General features: G+C 51.8%; 1 protein-coding gene across 1 annotated transcript; it reads left to right on the forward strand.

Moving 5' to 3' along the window:
- The first annotated feature begins 4328 nt into the window (after window positions 1-4328).
- On the forward strand, window positions 4329-18152 carry Grep1 (glycine rich extracellular protein 1). The gene is made up of 38 exons (XM_085832673.1): window positions 4329-4403; window positions 4890-4922; window positions 5274-5303; window positions 5400-5432; window positions 6091-6123; window positions 6208-6264; window positions 7377-7406; window positions 7500-7532; window positions 7620-7679; window positions 8624-8656; window positions 8771-8806; window positions 9545-9574; window positions 9691-9723; window positions 9811-9870; window positions 9948-9980; window positions 10887-10916; window positions 11001-11051; window positions 11231-11260; window positions 11354-11386; window positions 11465-11524; window positions 11929-11958; window positions 12920-12955; window positions 13431-13463; window positions 13553-13588; window positions 14387-14440; window positions 14657-14692; window positions 14858-14893; window positions 15168-15299; window positions 15449-15493; window positions 15788-15829; window positions 15947-15979; window positions 17018-17077; window positions 17167-17196; window positions 17287-17346; window positions 17468-17545; window positions 17808-17849; window positions 17930-17983; window positions 18127-18152. The coding sequence occupies exons 4-38, from the start codon at window positions 5414-5416 to the stop codon at window positions 18150-18152; spliced, it is 1524 nt and encodes a 507-aa protein (XP_085688799.1). The 5' UTR covers window positions 4329-4403; window positions 4890-4922; window positions 5274-5303; window positions 5400-5413.
- Window positions 18153-19403: the final 1251 nt, after the last annotated feature.

Raw genomic sequence — 19403 nt, forward strand, 5'->3', positions numbered from 1 at the left:
CCGTGATGGGAGCCTCTGAGGACTAGCTGCCTTCTATTTCTGTTGCATAGTGTTTATGAGCATTTGTTACACTGTATTATTTCTGTCTAGTGTATGCTTGCTTCTCAATGTATATCATATATCATGGTTGCAACAATTCTAATTATTGGCGGGGGTGGGGGTGGGAGAGGAGGTTAATACAGGTCAGCTTTGCCCATTTATGGGTGCCTGGGTAATGTCTGGGAAGGTGTCCCAAAGGCAGCCAGGGGAAATCGGAAGCTCAGATCTGGCCTGAAGAGCTGCCGATACAGGGTGGAGGGGGCAGCTGAGGGGCAGCAGCGCAGCTGCTGGTACAGGAGGCGTCTGCCTACAGGCGCCTGGCTGTGCCTCCAGCTGTCCTCCCAAATTCCCACCCTCACAGGTGCTGCTGGGGGTTAAGCAACTGTCAGGGAATCCTTTGACACAGACTGCCATTTTAAAACATGTGTCCTAGGCATCAGTCCTGCCAGTCCAGCAGCTACTATCTCCTTGCCCTTGATCCCTGCCAGACACCTCTTCTGTTTAGATATTTGGATACCGGGCCTTGTTCCCTGTCCTCTTCAGCCCAGGGTGCTCAGCAGCCCAGACTAGTGCTCTGGCAGGAGTTGTTGGAGCTCCCAACTCTGTGTACTTGGACTACCTGGGTGGAGCCAGTATGGTGATTCTGCAGGGCTAGAGCAGAAATCAAGCTGGCCCAAGGACTCAGGCTGGCTGGGATTTTCCTCAGGCCTGTGCCAGCTCCCAGACAGCTTGGCACTGGCCAAGCATACCTCCTGTGTAGCCCCTTGGAATCTTTCCCTTTACCTCCCTGGCACCCTGTAATGAATACTATGTGTCTGTATGTCTGATTCTGCTTAGGGGGCCCTCAGCTGTCCCAGCTCTGAAGCTTACTGACACATCTGGGCCTGGGCCTGCTCGGGAGAATGGGGAAGGTTAGGAGCAGGAGAGAAAACCTCTTGGAGTGCTTAGCATCAGACTCTATCCCAATTTAGGAGTTGTACCATTTGAGCCAAATGCCTTTTTCTTCTCTGCCCATCTACAAAACCAGGCTTTCCAGTAGCTCTGGCCCCTGGCTTTTACTACCATCACTTTGGAGGAAAGTACTCAGCCTCAGAAAGGCCAAGGTCAACTCACTGACCTGCTTAGGGCCCACTCAGCTGGCCTTTCAGGGAAACCAATCAGCAACACCAGGGAACCAATGTCCATGACCTTGGGGCAAAGCAGGCAATGCAGCATGAAAGTTCTTTCTATCCAGTTGTCCTGGGCTCGAAAGGAGTGGTTGGGGCCTGAGCACCCCTGTGTCCTTCTCAGTGACTAGTGGAAGATCCAGTCCCTGGACACCAAGCAGGATGGAAATGGACAAGCAGGGTGCTGCTGTACTGAGGTGCTGGGCTAAGGGACCCTGCCGTCAATTTTTTCACAGAAGGTGAGTCTTTTGGGGAAGGTAGAGAGATACCATGGGACTGGTCATATGCATGCATGTCCGAAGGAGTCCAGAGTAGGGAGAGATTATCTGTGAGGTGTAGCCCTGAGTTTAGGGTGATCTCCAAGAGTGATCTCTAGAGCTAGCTTGGTGCTGCGGTTGACCTATGAGTGAAGGTGTTGGCTAGTCTGCTGGCTGCTGGCTGCAAAAACTGGGCTTCGAAGTGTGGTGGGCTCAGAGGCCCCGTTGTCTCCAGACCTCCATCCTGTCTGGAAGCCAGCATTGGCAAAGTGGCCTCCTCAGCCAGCAGCTCCAGGAGGGCCTGAGGTTTGAGAAGAGACAAAAGATAAACAGGGTATGGGGCTTTCTGAACTTGAGTCCAAGGTCCAGGTTCTGAGTCAATGCTGTCCGCAGCCAGCTCAGTGAGGTCCACAGATTCACTTTGCTATGAGTGGGGGCATTTCCCGGCCAGACCCCTCCCTAGTGTATCCAGGCTTGCCTCTCCCAAGCACAATCTGCCAGGCCTCCTGCAGCAAGCCCAGCTCAACTGTCCAGGCCCCAAGGATGAAAGGTGTGCCAGTCCCATCCATCCTGAGTCTACCCCTAAAGTTCTGGAGTAATCTATTGCTATGGGGAATGAGGAAGAGCTCAGGATGAGGACTGGAAGTTGGGGTACCCCTCTAGCAAGCCAGTCCTCGCTTGGGGCCAAAAAGGTCCATTTCTAGTGATCTGTGGAGGAATAAGACTCGACCAGAGCTAGTCTCTTGCCACCACAATCTGAGAGTTCAATAGCTTCAGATACACTGTTGCATCTTCCGCTTGCCTTTCTAGTAACACAGTTAACTTTCCTAGTGCTCTGGACTAGCTAAGCACAGATCTCTGTCCCTGCTCCCACCTTTTCCACAGCTGTATTTAGGCTGGGCCTAGAGTGCCAATCTGCTCCTTCCCAGCTGCTGGGGGAATCTGAACCCTTCCTTCCAGCCTGGTGCCAGTGCCAGAGTCACTGACAGAGTGGAGGAGCCCCAGGGAGGTCTAACCCAGCTGTCAGCACCAATGATGGATGAGGGGGTACATTATAGGGAGACCCAGAGGACCAGGCGCCTGTTCTGCTCCAGGGCGGAACCCCTGGACTGGCCTCCTGGGGTCTACAAGCAGAGTCTCTGCCCCTCACAGCTGGGGACCTGAGTGAGGGAGTATCCCAGTAAGGCTGCTTAAAGGCCCAAAGGGTGCCGAGCCTTTGTACTCCCTGGACATCATGGGCATTAGAGTCTCTCCCGTTGCCTTCTTCCTGCTCTGCCTGACTTCTGAGAGCTTACAAGGCGGTGAGGGTGGGCTTCTGGGGAGGGTCCGGGCTGGGGCTGGGACTGGGGCTGAGATTTGACTAGAACATGAATTAGACAGCTAGGTTCTGGGGGTGGGGATGGAATGAGTACAGTTGGTAGTGTTTCTAATACAATCAGAAGTTCAGGATCTGTTTTGGCTTCATGGCTATATGATTACACAGCAGGTTCGAGGCTAGATTGGGGTACATAAGCCCCCTTCTAAAAGTTTCAGGATGATCGGGGTTGGGTGGGCACTGGGCATAGGGGAGCCTAGGCAAGCAGAGAATTCAGATGAGGAGGATTCTAGGTGCATTGCACTGGAGGTAGTGGGTGTCTGGGTCTAGCTTTCTTTCAGTTTCTGAGATTGCAGCCCTGAATTGTAAGTACCCTTTGCTTCCCTAGGACTTCCCCGACTCCCTCCTAACTTGGGGAAAGGTAAGTGGCTCTCTGGATACTTTTGACTCCAGCGACCTTTGGAGCTTTCTAGATATCCCCCAGCTCTGAAATTCCAGATACAAAGACCAGGAGAGCATGGAGTCTCTTCCCCGTGGGCAGCATTAGCAGTGTCTGCTTGAGGATAGGAAGCTAGAAACTCATCTTCTTGGAAGAGTTGGGAGGTTCGTCCCTGGAGGAGGGGCCTGGAGAATGGGATGTGACAGCAAGGAGGAAGGTGGCTCTGGCAGCATCCAAGGGCAGAGTGCTACAGTGGGACAGGAGTGGGGGGGTGGGGGAGGAGGGAACCAATAAGCTGAGAGGCTTCAAGGCTTTGCTACTGAGCATCATGAATGGGACCTATAGAGTTCTATGGGTAGGAGGAGGGATCCCTGAGACTGGATAAAGAGGAGGAGAAGAGGGAACAGGAAGTTTCCAAAGATGAGGTTGGAGGGGAGAGGGCTATACACAGTGACTAGGAGAGCAAAGTGTGCTCTGCCCCTCAAATATCCAGGGGTGTAGCTTGGTACCTCCATCCATTCCAGGAACCAATCTTTAGTTCCCCAATCCCAGACTATCCACTGGTTCAGTCCTTATACCTCCTGTGACCAGAGGGGGAAACTGAGGCTCAGAAGCAGGGATTTGGTGACCTGGTTCCCTCCCCGCCAACACTTTAATTTATTTACACCCCTGGCAGCCTTTGGTGTCAAGTGTGGAGAGGGGAGAACAGGGCACCCTGCTCACCACTGGTACAGCTGTCTTCAGATACACCAGAAGAGGGCATCAGATCCCATTATGGATGGCTGTGAGCCACCATGTGGTTGCTAGGACTTGAAATCAGGACCTTTGGCCTGGTTCCCTTCCTTTTTTTTTCTTTTTGGTTTTTTTGAGACAGGGTTTCTCTGTGTAGCCCCGGCTGTCCTGGAACTCACTCTGTAGACCAGGCTGGCCTCAAACTCAGAAATCCACCTGTCTCTGCCTCGCAAGTGCTGGAATTAAAGGTGTGCACCACCACTGCCTGGCCTGGTTCCTTTCTCAATCCTCCCCAACTCTCACCAGGCTTTTGCAGGCCAGATGGCTACCTATGAAGCTAAACCTTCAGAAGTGTAAGCAGAGTAGCTCCGAGGCTCCTGCCCTGCTGTGCATCCCCTAAACTAAACCCCTCATTTCTCTTCCAGGCTACAGCCCCTCCAGTGGACTGGGAACAGGTGAGATGAAGGGAGAACTTGGGGGCCAGGGCCAGGACACTCTAGTCTCTCTCCCTAATAAAGGAGGGCAAGACAGCGCAGGAAAGAGGATACAGGCATACAGACATCTCAGGATTGTGGGAAGCTGGGTGTGGTGGTTCATACCAGTAAACCCCAAACTCAGAACTTGAGGCAGGAAGATTTCTGAGAGCTCAAGTCAGCCTGGACTGCATAGTAAGTTCCAGGCCTGCTTGGGTTGCAGAGTAAGACTGTGTTCTACCCCCTCCCCCAACAAACACACACACACAAAGGAAGGTAGAAATGAAGGGATGGACACTGGGTACTTGGAAGATGTCCATTCTTCTCGTGGTTTGATCTGAGCATAGTCCCAGAAAGTAGGGAGACCCACTAATGAGAATGACTATGTAAGTCATTCATAATGGTTAGTTCTGGGGAAACCCTCAGCTTAGTGCCCCAGGTAACTCACCTGCTTTCTCTCTTCCCTAGCCTTTGGAGGAGATGCTAAACCTCAAAAGTCAGGTGAGCTCCACCAGCCTAGCTTTCTGTCTTCTTGTCTCTCTCACACACTCACTTCCATCTATCGTTCTCACACCTTCCCCTCTCTCAGCAGGACTCAGGAACCCCCAGCAAGGTTAGCATCACCTGGTGGGAGGTCAGCATCTGGGGCCTTCTCTGGCCTCTGAGGCAAGCTGGTGAATGATAGACCTTGAGGAGACATTTGGAAATTTTGTTTCTAGCTTGATCTTAGGGAAGACTTTCAAGGTCCCCACACCCCCACTTCAGCTGGGACCACACAGTTCCTCCCCCCACACCCCCCCACTTCAGCTGGGACCACACAGTTCCTCAACTCAGCTCTTTTTCTCCTCACAGGCTCTCTAACTCAAAATGGCTATGGAACAGGTAGAGGTGGGGCTGCCACGGGAAGAAAGGGATCAAGGGTTGTCCCTAGGAAGGGGGAATCCTGTGACTTTCAGTTGACCTTCACCTCTTTCTCAGGCATTGGAGGTGGTATGGAACCTCCAAAGCCAGGTGAGCCCTCCTCAGATGCCACCTGTTTTACCCCACCTCTGCAACCTCCCTGTATCTCCTTGACAACTTCCCCAACTTTACAGCCACCCCCCATGTGCCTCCCTGACACCCCTACCCTGTCTCCATGGTGTTTGGTAATGGTATTGGTCTAGAAGCAGGGCCTTTCCCAAGTATAGCATCCTATTTCTAAGGTGTAGGAAAATGGGGATGTTCCTTTGGGGGTACGGTCACTCTAGGTTAATTCCCCTAAGCCTCAAGGAGATAGAGAAGAAGGCAGGAGGCATGGCAGCCTCTGGTGCCAGGTGTGGGGAGGGGAGGACAGGGTACCCTGCTTACCACTACTTTATTTAAAGATATATTTATTTTATTTATATGAGTAACTGTCTTCAGACATACCAGAAGAAGGCATCAGATCCCATTACAGATGGTTGTGAGTCACCACCAGATGGTTGTGGTTGCTGGGAATTGAACTCAGGACCTTTGGAAGAGCGGTCAGTGCTCTTACCTGCTGAGGCATCTCACCAGCCATCGCACCACTACTTTAGCTGGGCCCCAGACACCACCTTAGGCCCCTTAGTTCACAATGGATATGGAACAGAGAACCCAGGAGGAGGCTCGGTCCCAGGGGTGCCATCATCTGCCTTGTCTCTCTCCTCAGGCTTTGGAGGGATGGTGAAGCCCCAGAAATCAGGTGAGAGCTCTCTTTATGCCTGTTCCTCCTCAGCTTGATGGCCCCGCCCCCTCTTTATTCTTCTTTCTGGCTCTTTCATCCCAGGATATGGGCCTGGGCTGGGAGCTGGAGCCTTCCCAGGAGTAGGAGGAGCTCAGCCAGGTAAGGACCACTGGATATAAAAGGAGAGGTTGGTTCTGGATGAAGTTGGTAGGGCTCAACTTTCCATCTGACCCAGGCCTGGGAGGAGAGAAACTCTCCAAGCTGGGGGCTTGAAGATCCTACCCTGCCCATATCTTAGCTCCATCTTTTCCCATGGCTCTCTTTGTCCCTCGAATAATCCCACCATACCACTTTCTCCCCAGGATTTAATGGCTGAAATGGCTTAGGCATCAGTACATCCCCTAAGGCAGGAAGCCTGCCATATGAGAGGAACTGGGCAGGGACTGTGGGGGTGCAGGTGATGAAGAAGGGTTAGGGCACAGTTTTATGCCAATCTTGTTATGTCTCTCTGAGGACAGGGATGCCAATCTTGTTATGTCTCTCTCTGGCCCAGGAGGGGGCATGAAACCTCAAAAAGCAGGTGTCTTTCTTCTGCACTGGTTTTGTTTGTTTTCTCTCTGTGATGCTATATCCCCAGCTCAGCTCTGTCATCTCTAGGTTCCAGCTTTCCGTGTCCCCAGCTCTGTCTCTGCATTACCTCCCGAGAACAGGTCCCTCCACTGGCCTGCCAGGCGTATTGCTTGGGAAGTAGTGTTCAGTCTAGGGATGGTTTCCTAGGCTGATCTTTGGGCATGTTCCCTGAGAGTACTGCTGGGGGCTTGGGACACAAACGTCTGGGGTAGGGATACCATGAGAGTGGTCCAGACCACCTCAGGCTAGCCTCCTACCAGTCAGGCTGTAGCCTCTGCCTCTCTCTACCCACAGCACCTGCGCCTCAGAATGGCTATGGAGCAGGTAAAGGAAGGGATGGAAGGAGCTGAGGTATGTGTTTAGGTTGGGGTTCTGGGGAGCTCTTACTTTCTCATCTGGTCCCTATGCCTTCCTCAGGTACTGGAGAGGGCGTGAAACCTCCAAAGCCAGGTGATTGTGGTGGGCTCTGGGGTGGAGTCCATATGCCTATAACCTGCTTTCCCCTCCCAGACTTTGAAGGACAGAGGCAGGCAGTGAGGGGAGGGTCAGGGAAGCCCTCAGGTTCCCTAGATTTCTGCCTGGCCATAAAGCAGGGACACACTGTGAGCCTTTTGTCCCTTGTTGTTCATCCTTCTCCACAGGGCCTCCAGCTCAGAATGGTCATGGACCAGGTAAAGGAAGGGATGGAAGGAGTTGGGGTATGTGTTTAGGTTGGGGTTCTGGGGAGCTCTTACTTTCTCATCTGGTCCCTATGTCTTTCTCAGGTACCGGAGAGGGCATGAAACCCCCAAAGCCAGGTGAGGTCTACCCTGTGCCAGTGTCCCTGGGCAGCCCACTCAGCCCACATAGCCTGGCTTCCTTTACTCCTTTCTGCTGTCTCCCAGGGTTCAGCAATGGGAATGGAATAGGAGCTGGAGCCTTCCCAGGAATTGGAGCCCAGCCAGGTGAGGGCACCAGGGTCAAACTGGGGATCTGGAGATGAGGGTAAGGGATACTCTAGGGGAAGTCACGGACTGGGAGAGCAAAGACTGATTTCTAGGCCCTGGTGTGGTCCATGGCTTTAATACTAGTGTCTAGGGCTGGTGAGATGGCTCAGCAGGTAAGAGCACTGACTGCTCTTCCAAAGGTCATGAGTTCAAATCCCAGCAACCATATGGTGGCTCACAACCATCCGTAACAGGATCTGACACCCTTTTCTGGAATGTCTGAAGTCAGCTACAGTGTACTTACATTTTAATAAATAAATAAATCAAAAAGAAAATTACCCATTCTTTAAAAAAAAAAAAAAGCCGGGTGTGGTGGCGCATGTCTTTAATCCCAGCACTTCGGAGGCAGAGTCAGGAGGATTTCTAAGTTCGAGGCCAGCCTGGTCTACAAAGTGAGCTCCAGGACAGCCAGGGCTATACAGAGAAACCCTGTCTCGAAAAAAAAAAAAATACTAGTGTCTATGAGGCAGAGGCAGGCAGATCTCTGAGTCCAAGGTCAGCCTAGTCTACAGTTTCAGGACAGTCAAGGCTATACAGAGAAACCCTGTCCCCAAAATAGTGGGAAGATAATGGGAAGGGGATAAAAGAAGGTAATGATCTCTGTGTGTGTGTGTGTGTGTGTGTGTGTGTGTGTGTGTGTGAGAGAGAGAGAGAGAGAGAGAGAGAGATCACTAAATACATGAATAAGATTATCAAAGAATTTTAAAATAGTTTAAAATAAATAAAATTATGGAATATAGTCTAGTGGGAGGGGCACTTCCTCAGTGTGCACAGAGCCTCAAATTTAACCTCTAGTACTGAAAAGAAAAAACAAAGGAAAGAAACAAGAACGTTGATTTCTTGGACGATAGGAGTAATAATGGGGTCTGTACATGGCTCAGTTTCCCTGGGTCTTCCCCCAGGCTTGGGAGCTGGTATGAAGCCTCAGAAGCCAGGTGAGCAGGCACCTGTTCTTTCCATTGTCCTCTTGGCTTTGTCCCCACCACCCTGAGACCTTTTACTCCCAAGTCCTCCTCAAACCCGCTGCTTATACCCCCTTTTCTCCTTAGGATTTGGCAATGGAAACACCCTGGTGTCCCAGCCAGGTAAGCACAGGGATGGTGGCAGGTCCAGGGCCCGCCTGGGCACCTGAGGCAGGGTTCTAGAAGCTCACTCACATGACCACTCTCCAAAGTTCACCCCTCAGCCAGGCCTGGTGTTGTGCCCTATGAACACCATGAAGCTCAAGTTCAACTTATACACAGGCTGGTGAGCTCATTTTATGGGTCAAGAACCAAAGGTCCTGCAGGATATGGTGGCTTACATCTTAATCTCCATGCTCAGGGGCCAGGGCAGGAGAATCAAGAGTTCCAGGTCAGTTTGGGAGACATGGTGAATTCCAGCCTAGTCTGAGTAAGAAAGCAGAGCCTAGTGGTACAAGTCTGCAGTCCTAGCACATGGGAGGTAGAGACACTCCATCAAGGTCACCCTAGGCTAAGAGCAAGCTAGAGGCCCAGCCTCAGCTATAAGAAACATTATCTTGGAATAAAACAAAGCTAAACATAGTGATGGAGGATTTTGATCCCAGCTCTCAGAAGGTAGAAACAGGCATAGGTCTGTGAGTTCAAGGACAGCCTATTCTATAGAGAGAGTTCCAGACCAGTTAGGACTACATATAGTGAGACCCTGTCTCACAATATAAACAAACAAACAAACAAACAAACAAACAAACAAAAAATATCCAACTAGGAAGGAATTTACAGAAGGAGGAACAGGTCCACAGGCAAGGCAGACCCCTTAAGTGCATCCACCGTTCCTATGTCAATCTCTCTTCTCCCAATCAGGTCCTGCAGTTCAGAATGGCTTTGGAGCAGGTAAAAGTGGGGGTGGAGGTGGGGGAAGGACAGGGACAGATGCAGGATATCCTGGGCTGAGTTTCTAGAAAAAAGCTGGCCCAGAGATGGGGCACCCACCTGTACATCTCTTCCAGGCTTTGGAGGAGTTGGGAAAGCCCAGAAGCCAGGTGAGACTCTTGCTACACCCATCCTTGTTCATATACAGCTGCATTTCTCCAGGGCTCTAATCTCACTCCTTCTCATGGTCTCCCTAGGACTTGGGATTGGAAATGGGCAGGGAGCAGGGGCCTTCCCTGGAACTGGAGCCCAGCCAGGTGAAGTACTGTGATTATTCAAGCACCCCTGAATAGGAGTGCTAAAGTGGAGTTCTAAAGTCTCTCTTCTTCCCCAGGCCTTGGAGGAGGACTAAGACCCCAGAAGCCAGGTGAGACCCAGTTGCTTGATTTCCAGTTTAACCCCACACAGCAAACACTCCGTCAATAAACCACACCCATTCTGGGCTAGCCAGGTGTGGAAGCCCAAGGTATCCTGGGAAGTTAGGACAACAGCATGGCACTAAGGCTGTCAACAAGAGCCACCCTGAGCATTCTAGAACAGAAGGAGAAGCTGGGGAGTAGTCTGTGGTCCACTACAAATTGGTGAAGGCTTGAAGAACATTGCAGAGAGGTCCACAGAAGTGGGCTCTAGAAGTGGCCGAGGGACCCACAAGGCTGGAGATAGTATTGATGAAGGAGGAGGAAGGCTTCTTGGCTGGTTGTGATACCCAAAGAAGGACCCAGGCAACTGGATATGGCCTCCAGAGCTTTAGAGAGGCAAGACCCAAGAAGAAGGTTAAAAGCCCATCACAACAGACAATTGAATCATCACCTTCTAGAACATGAGCAGAAGAAAGGAACCCAGGAAGAGACCGAGAAGCAGCAGAGGACTGAAGAGGGACAGAAAGTGAGGGACTGTCAAAGCCAGACCTGGAGAAACCAGAAGTTCAGGCAGGGCTGCCATATGCAATGAAGGTCTGAATACCCAGAGGCCACTAGGGGCATAGTGAAAAGACACTAGGACTCAGTGCTTCAGGATGGTGCAAGGAAAGCAAGAAAGGTATAAGGAGCCAGCACACAGTATGACCGCTGCCCCAAGACCCATGCACAGCTGTCTGTGGATGGCTGGTCCCGGAGCTCAAGGACTTGGGCAGAGAGAGGCCTGACATTCAGAGACTCTTGCTCTTCCCCTACTAGGCCCTGCGTCTCAGAATGACTACGGACCAGGGCTGGGCTCCTTAGGAGGCCCCCAAATAGAAATCCAGGTCCCTCACCTTGATCTGTCTTTCCTCCAGGCTACGAAGCTGTGAAGCCTCAGAAACCAGGTAAACCCTGATCTGACCTGTTTCTCTATCTCTCCTGGAGCCCAGGGCTTCCCTCCTTTTAGTCACACCCTTCTGTGCCCCCAGGATTCGGAAACGGGAATGGATTTGGCCTGGGAGCCCAACCAGGTGATGGTGGTGGGCTCTGGGGTGGAGTCCACATGCCTATAACTTGCTTTCCCCTCCCAGACTTTGAAGGACAGGGCCAGTCAGTGAGGGGAGGGTCAGGGAAGTCCTCAGGTTCCCTAGATTGCTGCCTGGCCATAAAGCAGGGACACACTGTGAGCCTTTTGTCCCTTGTTCATCCTTCTCCACAGGGCCTCCAGCTCAGAATGGTCATGGACCAGGTAAAGGAAGGGATGGAAGGAGTTGGGGTATATGTTTAGGTTGGGGTTCTGGGGAGCTCTTACTTTCTCATCTGGTCCCTATGTCTTTCTCAGGTACTGGAGAGGGCATGAAACCCCCAAAGCCAGGTGAGGTCTACCCTGTGCCAGTGTCCCTGGGCAGCCCACTCAGACCGGCCTCCCTTACTCCTTTCTGCTGTCTCCCAGGGTTCAGCAATGGGAATGGAATAGGAGCTGGAGCCTTCCCAGGAATTGGAGCCCAGCCAGGTGAGGGCACCAGGGAACTGGGAGAGGTCAGAGTCAGGGTACTAAGGTTCTGAGGGAGACATTTCTGAGTCCTCACCTGCTCCCCACTTGTCTCTCTTGCTTTGGAATGCAAGCAAAGCCCCAGAAGGCAGGTGAGAGTCACTCCTGCCAATGACTGTCTTCTCCCAAGCTTAGTGCTAGCTCCCTGTTGTTCCCCAGGATTTAGGAATGGAACTGGACTGGGAGTCCAGTCTGATGAGATAGGGACCTGAGAGACCCACATCTGGGGTATCCTTCCGTGCTCCCTTTCCGCAAGATTTGGTACAAAACTGAGGGGTTTCTGAGAGCAGTTTCTAGTTTTGTACAAGAGAGACCTTCCCCGTCCCCTCTGCTGAACCCCAAATCCTACTTTCCCCTTCCCACAGTCCTGGCAGCTCAGAATGGAATTGGAGCAGGTGGGGGGGGGGAACGGGACTGGGAGGCTTTTACATGTGTATGAGGGTGGGGTGGGGTGAGCAAGCAGGGCTCACCAGTGCATGTCTCCTGCAGGTTTTGGAGAAGGCAGGAAACCCCAGAAGCCAGGTGAGTCTTGTCTACTTTGGGTCTGTCCCTGCCTTAGTTTGCATTTCTATTACTGTGATAAAACACTGTGACCAAAGCAACTTAGGGAGGAAAGGCTTTACTTAGCCTGAAATGTCCTGGTCACTGTCTTTCATAAAGGGAAGACAGGGCAAGGAAGGGGCAGGCACTGAAGCAGAGCCCTTGGAGGAGTGCTTACTGGCTTGCTCCTCCTGGCTTCTTCAGCCTGCTTTCTTACACAGGACCACAGCACTGTCCACAGGGAGCTAGACCCTTCCACATCAATTTCCAATCAAAAAAATGCCCTGCAGGTCAATTTGATGCAGGCATTTTCTCAGTTCAGAGGCCCTCTTCCCAGAAACTCTAGGCTTGTGTCAAGTTGACAAAAACCAACCAGCGCAGTGTCCTGACCATGCTCTCCTGAATCCATAAACACCACACCACACCTTCACTTCCATCTCTCGTTAACACACGGGGCTGACAACTGGGGTCTTTCCTGGAACAGGATCCCAGCCAGGTGAAGACCTTAAGGCAAAGACAGGCCTCTTAGAGGTCTGGAACTGGGACCACAAAGGTCCTGATTGAGTGGTGATTTATCCGGAGGCCTAGAAGTCTGGAGCTAGAACCACAAAGGCCTGATTGAGCGGTGGACAGATGGATGGTCTCTCATGAGGCCTGGAGTCTGTGTCTTCTTCCATAGACCTGGAAAGAGAATGAAGCCTCCTAGCGGGACACCTAGGAGTCCAGGGGAGGGGAAAGTCCTCTCATTCCCCTGCAGATCTTGGAGACTGACTCCTCATGAGGGCTCCATCTCACCCCACTCCCTTTTCTCCCCAGGATATGGGAATGGAAATGGACTGGATGCCCTACCAGGTGTGGTCTTCTGGGTGTGGGTGTTGGCATACCGGGCAGATGGGGAGAAGGGCTAGGGGCAGGTATCAGGAGGGCAGAGGGCTAAGGGGGTTTCCTGACACAACTGTCTCCTGACAGAGGCCAGGGGAGGAGAGCCTGTGTCCTTTCTGTCTGTCCCTGCCCTCACCATCCTTGGTCCTTAAACTCATGGTGGGAGGGGTTTTCCTGTACTTGACCCCAAGAAGTCAGCTTTAGTCCCTAAATGGAAAGAAGTATGTAAATCAGTAGGGCCAGTGGGGATCCTGGTACTGGGGAGGGAGGTGCAGGACACTCCCTCCTGCTGGCCTCTGCCCCCCCACCTCCGTGGGCCACTGATAGCATCCCCCTCTCCTCCCACGGCCCCTGCTGCTCGGACAAGGTAGGAGAAGGGCCAGGTTTGTCAGGCTGAGGGGCAGAGAGCCCAGCAGTTCTCACTGGTACCCTGTGCTTCTTTCAGGTTATGGGCCAGACTTGAAGGCTCAGAAACTAGGTGAGCCCAGCTGTAGCCTGTCTTTCTGCCTGGCCACCAGCCCTACACTCTTCTCCCCCTTTTAATGTCCCCTCCCTCTGTATTCCCAGGATTATGGAATGGCCGTGGGCTTGGAATCCAGCTGGGTAAGGGAGCTTGTGTCTGGCTCCTATCACTGTCCCCTTGTAGATCTGAAGGGGCAGGTCCAAAGGAGTCTAGCTTCTGGCCTGAGTCTTTAGAGACTTTAGGGAGGCTAAAGTCCCTTCCTCCCTAACTTTAGCTCCACCTTCTTGCTCCCAGTTCAGAATGGTAATAAGCAGGAACTAGGGGCTGGGGGGGAGGGGAGGGTGAGGGTGGCGGGTGGGTTGAGAAAGTGGAGAAAAGGAAACAAATGGGTGCTCACTCTAGGCCCTGAGGGAGTCCATGGCTTCTGCAAAACCAGAAATCTCCCTCTGGGGGCTGGTGAGATGGCTTTGGCGAGCACTGACTGCTCTTCCAAAGGTCCTGAGTTCAAATCCCAGCAACCACATGGTGGCTCACAACCACCAGTATTGAGACCTGACACCCTCTTCTGGTGCGACTGAAGACAGCTACAGTGTACTTAAGTATAATAATAAATAAATCTTTGGGCCGGAGCGAGCAGAGTTGAGCAGAGTTGACCAGAGCCAGCGGGGCAGACCAGAGTGAGCAGATGTCCTAAAAATTCAATTTCCAACAACCACATGAAGGCTCACAACCATCTGTACAGCTACAGTGTACTCACATACACAAAATAAATAAATAAAACTTTAAAAAAAAAAAAAAGAAATCTCCCTCTGCCCAATAGACATTGCAGTTCCCATCAGCTATGGACCAGGAAGGGGAGCAGGAAGGGTCCTGGGCAAGGCTGGATAGAGATGGAAGAAAGGTCTTTACAGGGGGGGTAACCCCACTTTTCTCCATAGGGTACAGAAACGGGCTGGGACCTAGAGCCTTCCAAGGCCAGGGACCACAGCCAGGTAGGGGGAACAAGCCATCTCAGGCACAGATGGTCCTGGGAAGGGGCAGGAACAAGGTGGGGTCCCCATATCGCCCTGTTCATCTCACCTCAGGACTGGGAAAGGTTGGGAAACTTCTTAAGCCAGGTGAAGTCCTTTCTGTCTCTCTCCCTGACCCCCCCTTGATATCCCCACCCCTAATGTCAGCCCTGCCCTCATAGCCTTCCTTCCTCTCAGGGTACAAGACAGGGAACAGGCTAGGGATCCCACCAGGTGAGTGCTGTGGGCGGGGTGAGGGGGGGGGAGGCGGAAGTTTCACTCCTAGGGAAGGATGTATCTGTGATCAGTTCTTTGTCTCCTACAGGCCTGGAGGCTGGTATGAAACCTCCAAAGACAGGCAAGTGACCCTGCCTCTCCCTTACCCCCTTTCTTCTCCAGGATACAACAATGGAAATGGCATGGCAGCCCAGCCGGGTGAGTGCTCCTGCCAAGTTGAGAGAGGGGTCAGATGGCATGATTGGGAAGTAGAGGGGTTGGGTGGCTGACAGTAAGAGCCTTTTGCCTGCCTGTGTGAGCTGCCTCATCTCCCTGAGCAGTATGGCCCACAGAAGCTGGGCTGTCCTGAGGATGCTGAGAATGTCCTGGGAGCCACTAAAAACCATGGCTTGATCTGGCACAGGTGTCCTGAGAGACACAGGGTGAGCAGCTACCTGCAGCCAGCTCCTCACGGTCTCCCTCCCTAATCTAGGTCCCTGCCAAGGTGGCCTTTCTCCAGCAAAGTTCCTCCCCAGGCCTCCCACCACAGTCCCTTCAGCTAAAGGAGGTGGCTGGAGCCTGAAATCCCAGCTCCCACCCCCAGTGCAGAATGGTAAAATCCCATGTCAGTGTGGAGCTTGGGGGGAGCGTGGCACCAGGAGGCATGTGGCTCTGGGAGGGTCTGGGCCTTGCTACGTGTTCTGGTTTCATATCATCTGAACTGAAGCTCAGAGAGGCCCTGTGCTGGGCTCATTTCTGTGTCCCTCATTGTAGCACCAACCCCGGCCATCCAGTGGGGACCGAAGCCTCAGAAAGCTGGTACGTAAGTCTCCAACTCCTGTATCTCTGAAGAACAAACCCTCAACTTCTCTCTGCCTGTCTCTGGGTATCAGGGCATCCACCACCCTGCTCTCAAACTGGTACCCTAAGGCCAGGAAGCCCCTCCCAGTCTACCCTCAAAGTCTCTTGTTGCTAAGGTCTTCCTGTGTTTCTATTCCATGTAGCCAGGGCCAGTCCCTGCCTCTTCCTCAAGGTTCCCTAGGTCAATCTGTGGCTCCTAATGAGATCACAAGTTCCCCCCCCCCCTCCACCTCCAGCCTCTGCCTTTCACAGGTTACCAGCCCTTCAATGGCTATGGAGCTGGAGCAGAACTGGGTGAGAAGGCTGCTTCCTTTCTTCTCTCCTCTCTGCATCTCTTTCTCTTTATTCCACCTCCAGAAGAGGGGAGGGAAAGGCCAGGGTCATGTCTGACTCAGTCTTCTCTCCCCTCAGGCTTCCGTGGTGGCCTCAAGCTGCAGAAAGTTGGTGAGCCCTCCAAAATGGCCATCTGGGCAAACCTATTATGGGCAGATCCTCTCTATTTATTCTGGCCTCTCCTGTCTCTGTCTCCTCTTCCTCCTCATCCTTTTTTTTTTTTTTTTTTTTTTTTTTTTGATTTGTTTAGACAGACTCTCACTATGTAACCTTGGCTGGCCTGGAACTTACTATGTAGACAAGGCTGGCCTGAAATTCATAGAGCTCTGCCTGCCTCCTCCCCATGCCTCCATTGCACTGGGGTTACAGGCAGGCAGCACCACTGTTCCGTTCTTTATTCACCCGACACCCACTCCTCCACGATGGTGGCCAGTGCCAGGGTGACCCTGCCTGAGGTGACAGCATAGGGACACTCAGAAGGAAGCTGGGAAGAAAGCAGCTTTAGAAGTTCTCAGAAGGAAAGTCAGAGAGTGGTTCCTGGAGGTGACTGTGGAAAAGTTGAAGTGGGGTTAAGTTGGATGAGGAAGTACAGGAGTGGTCAGGGTGAATGTAGCCAACACTACCCCAGCCTTCTTTTTACTTTCTGTTTTTGATATCATCGTCGTCTTCATCATCACCATCATCAGGTTTTGCTTTTGGTCTTGAAGACAGGGTCTCTCTACATAGTCCTGGTTGTTCTTTATCTCCCTCTGTAGATCAGGCTGGCCTGGAACTCAGAGATCTGTCTGCCTCTGTGTCCCAAGTGCTGGGATTAAACGCGTGTGCCACCATGCCAGGCCTTTTTACTATTTTCAAAAATGTATTGTTCTGAGTGAGTGGTGAATGTACCATAACAATATACATGGGGCTCAGAGGAAAACTTTATGGGGTCATCTCTCTCCATCTTTATGTAGCTTCTAGAAATCACAGTACTTCAACTTCAGGCTTACCCATCTCATCAGTTATCAGCCTCTCAAGTATTTTGTGTCTTGACCACCAGGGGGCGCTCTGCCTCTGCAATCTGAGCTGGTCTTTCTGTATTGCCTTGCTGAAAGCTGGCTATTTGGCTGCCCTGCCCTGGCCCTCCCTGCTTCAGTCTCTCTCGTGCAGGTTTCCATTATGGAAATGGAGCTGTGGACACTGGAATTTTGCCAGAGACCCTGCAGCCAGGTGCCTGGGGAGGGGATGGGACTGGGACTGAGATTGGGGCAGGAAGGTAGACTGAGCACTATTCCCTCTAAACCTCTTTCATCCTCCAGGATTCCCTAGAGCCAATGGCTTTAGGAATGGTGAGTTGGACCCAGGGTACCAGATACAATGAAGAAGAGGATGGGCTACAGTCAGCAGCTGGATAGGAATAACGAACTGATCCTTTGCAGGACTCATGGAGGAGACTCTTCTCTACCCTAAAGCCACAGTTCCAACCCTTGAAAGACCTGGTAAAGTAGTAGTTGTAACAATAGCCACCACCACCAGCACCCAGCAAGGCAGCTCAGAGGACTGAGGCCTCCTGAGTGCCCAGCTCTGGGGGATACCGTACCTACTCTAATTCTCTTACAGGTCAGGCTGGAGCCTTCCAGCCCTGGGGGGCTGGAATGAAGCCAGGATATGGATATGCAGGCCTTGGGATCCAGGCAGGTAAATGGGCTGTGTGAACGAGAGCGGGTAGGCACTATCAGGGCCCTGAGTCCAGGCCTAGCACACAGCTGTGTGGGGTAGAGAGGAGAGGGCACACACCCATGGCTGAGGGAATGGCATGAGGGTACAGGCGAGAGGAGAGGGCACACACCCATGGCTGAGGGAATGGCATGAGGGTACAGGCGAGACCAGAAAGGAAACCATGAGACTGGGGAGAGGGCGGGGGGCTATGTAGTTCATCTACCCTAACCCTCCCTCCCAGGGCTCTATGGGCAGCTGAAGCCAGAGCAGCTGAAGCACCTGGGTGAGCCTGGGGTGAAGGGGCTGGGAAGGCTGAAGTCCCCTGGTGTCCCACATGTCCCTGTTTTGTGGTCTGTATTGCAGGGGATCCTGAAGTAAAAACATATACCAACAGCCAGCTGGGAAATGGCTACAGGGGTAAGAGGAGTCATGGTGGCCCATATGCTCCTCTCAGATGTCCCCAGACCTTGGCAGGGATTGTAGGCTCCAAGGCCTTAGACTGCTGAGGAGTGATCCCAAGAGACATCAGGGTGCTCTAACCTTGTTCTGCCTCTCCCCAGGACACTGTCCTTCTGGGAAATGCTGAATGGAGCCTAGCCCCGCCGACCCCAGGGTCTCTGCATTAGAGCCTGGTCAGAGGAGCACAGCAGGAGGATCATGAGACTTGCCCAGGGCACTGCCCTGCCCCGGGTCTCCTCTGGGCTGAAGTATTAATAAAAAGCCATATGATTCCCCGTTTGCCACTGTGTGCAGGGGAGGGATGCTGACTTCAGGGAGGGCGGCACATGGCGCCTCACTTCATTTTTATCTGCTCATCAAGTGTGGCTCTGTGCCAGGGGTGGACTCCATATGGAAGACAGCGAAACAGATTTAAAACCTGTCCCTAGGGAGGGGTGTTGTTTGATCACAGTCTAGTGGAGAAACAAAACAAAACAAAACAAAACAAAACAAAACACCCATGCCTAGTCTTTCGACTGGTATGTACCTCAGTACTGCCTGGAATGCTGGAGACCCTGGGTGTGAGCTCCAGTTCTGAAAAGGAAGACCTACCTTTAAATGGTGTCACATTCTGAGTTCCTGGAGGAGTCTAGGATGTAGGGAGCTTTTTTGTTTTTTGTTTTTACCTTGCAAAAGAATGCTTTATAGCTTGTTTCAATTTGTAATCCATTTGCTAACATTGTTAAAGAGGCTGGGTGTGATGGCTGCATTCTAACCAAAGGGTGGGGGTGGGTAAGGGAGGGGGCCCGAAAGCTGAGGCAGGAGGACTCAGAGTTCATTGATAGACAGCGTGACCCTATCTCAAAAAAAAAAAAAAATTAAGAAAGAAAGAAAGAGAGAAAGAGAGAAAGAAAGAAAGAAAGAAAGAAAGAAAGAAAGAAAGAGAAAGGAAGAAAGAAAGAAAGAAAGAAAGAAAGAAAGAAAGAAAGAAAGAGAGAAAGGAAGGGAGAAAGAAAGAAAGAAAGAAAGAAAGAAAGAAAGAAAGAAAGAGAGAGAGAGAGAGAGAGAGAAAGAAAAGAAAAGAAAAGAAAAAAAAGAAGAAAAAGTTGAGGTCTGGAGGGATGGCTCAGTGGTTAAGAGCACTTGCTGCTTTTCTAAAGGAGCCTGAGTTCAATTCCCAGCACCCATATGGTGACTCTCAACTGTCTGGAACCTCAAGGGAGCTGACCCCCTCTCTGGCTTCCAAGGACACTGCTTGCACATAGTATGCAGACAGACATGCAAGAACACCCATGCACATAAAATAATAATTAAAATAAAAATATGTTTTCTAGCTTAATTGACTTATTTTGCATGTGTATAGCTTGTGTGTGATGGTGGGCGCATGAATGTCACTGCT

Source organism: Mus caroli, unplaced genomic scaffold (assembly GCF_978045245.1).
Source record: "Mus caroli unplaced genomic scaffold, Mus_caroli_1 scaffold_18, whole genome shotgun sequence".
Lineage (NCBI taxonomy): Eukaryota > Metazoa > Chordata > Mammalia > Rodentia > Muridae > Mus > Mus caroli.

Coding starts and splice junctions, on each gene's coding strand:
- Grep1 (XM_085832673.1), top strand. Junction 6,124..6,207: donor GGTGAAGCCCCAGAAATCAG/GTGAGAGCTCTC, acceptor CTTTCATCCCAG/GATATGGGCCTGGGCTGGGA. Junction 17,347..17,467: donor TCCAACCCTTGAAAGACCTG/GTAAAGTAGTAG, acceptor ATTCTCTTACAG/GTCAGGCTGGAGCCTTCCAG.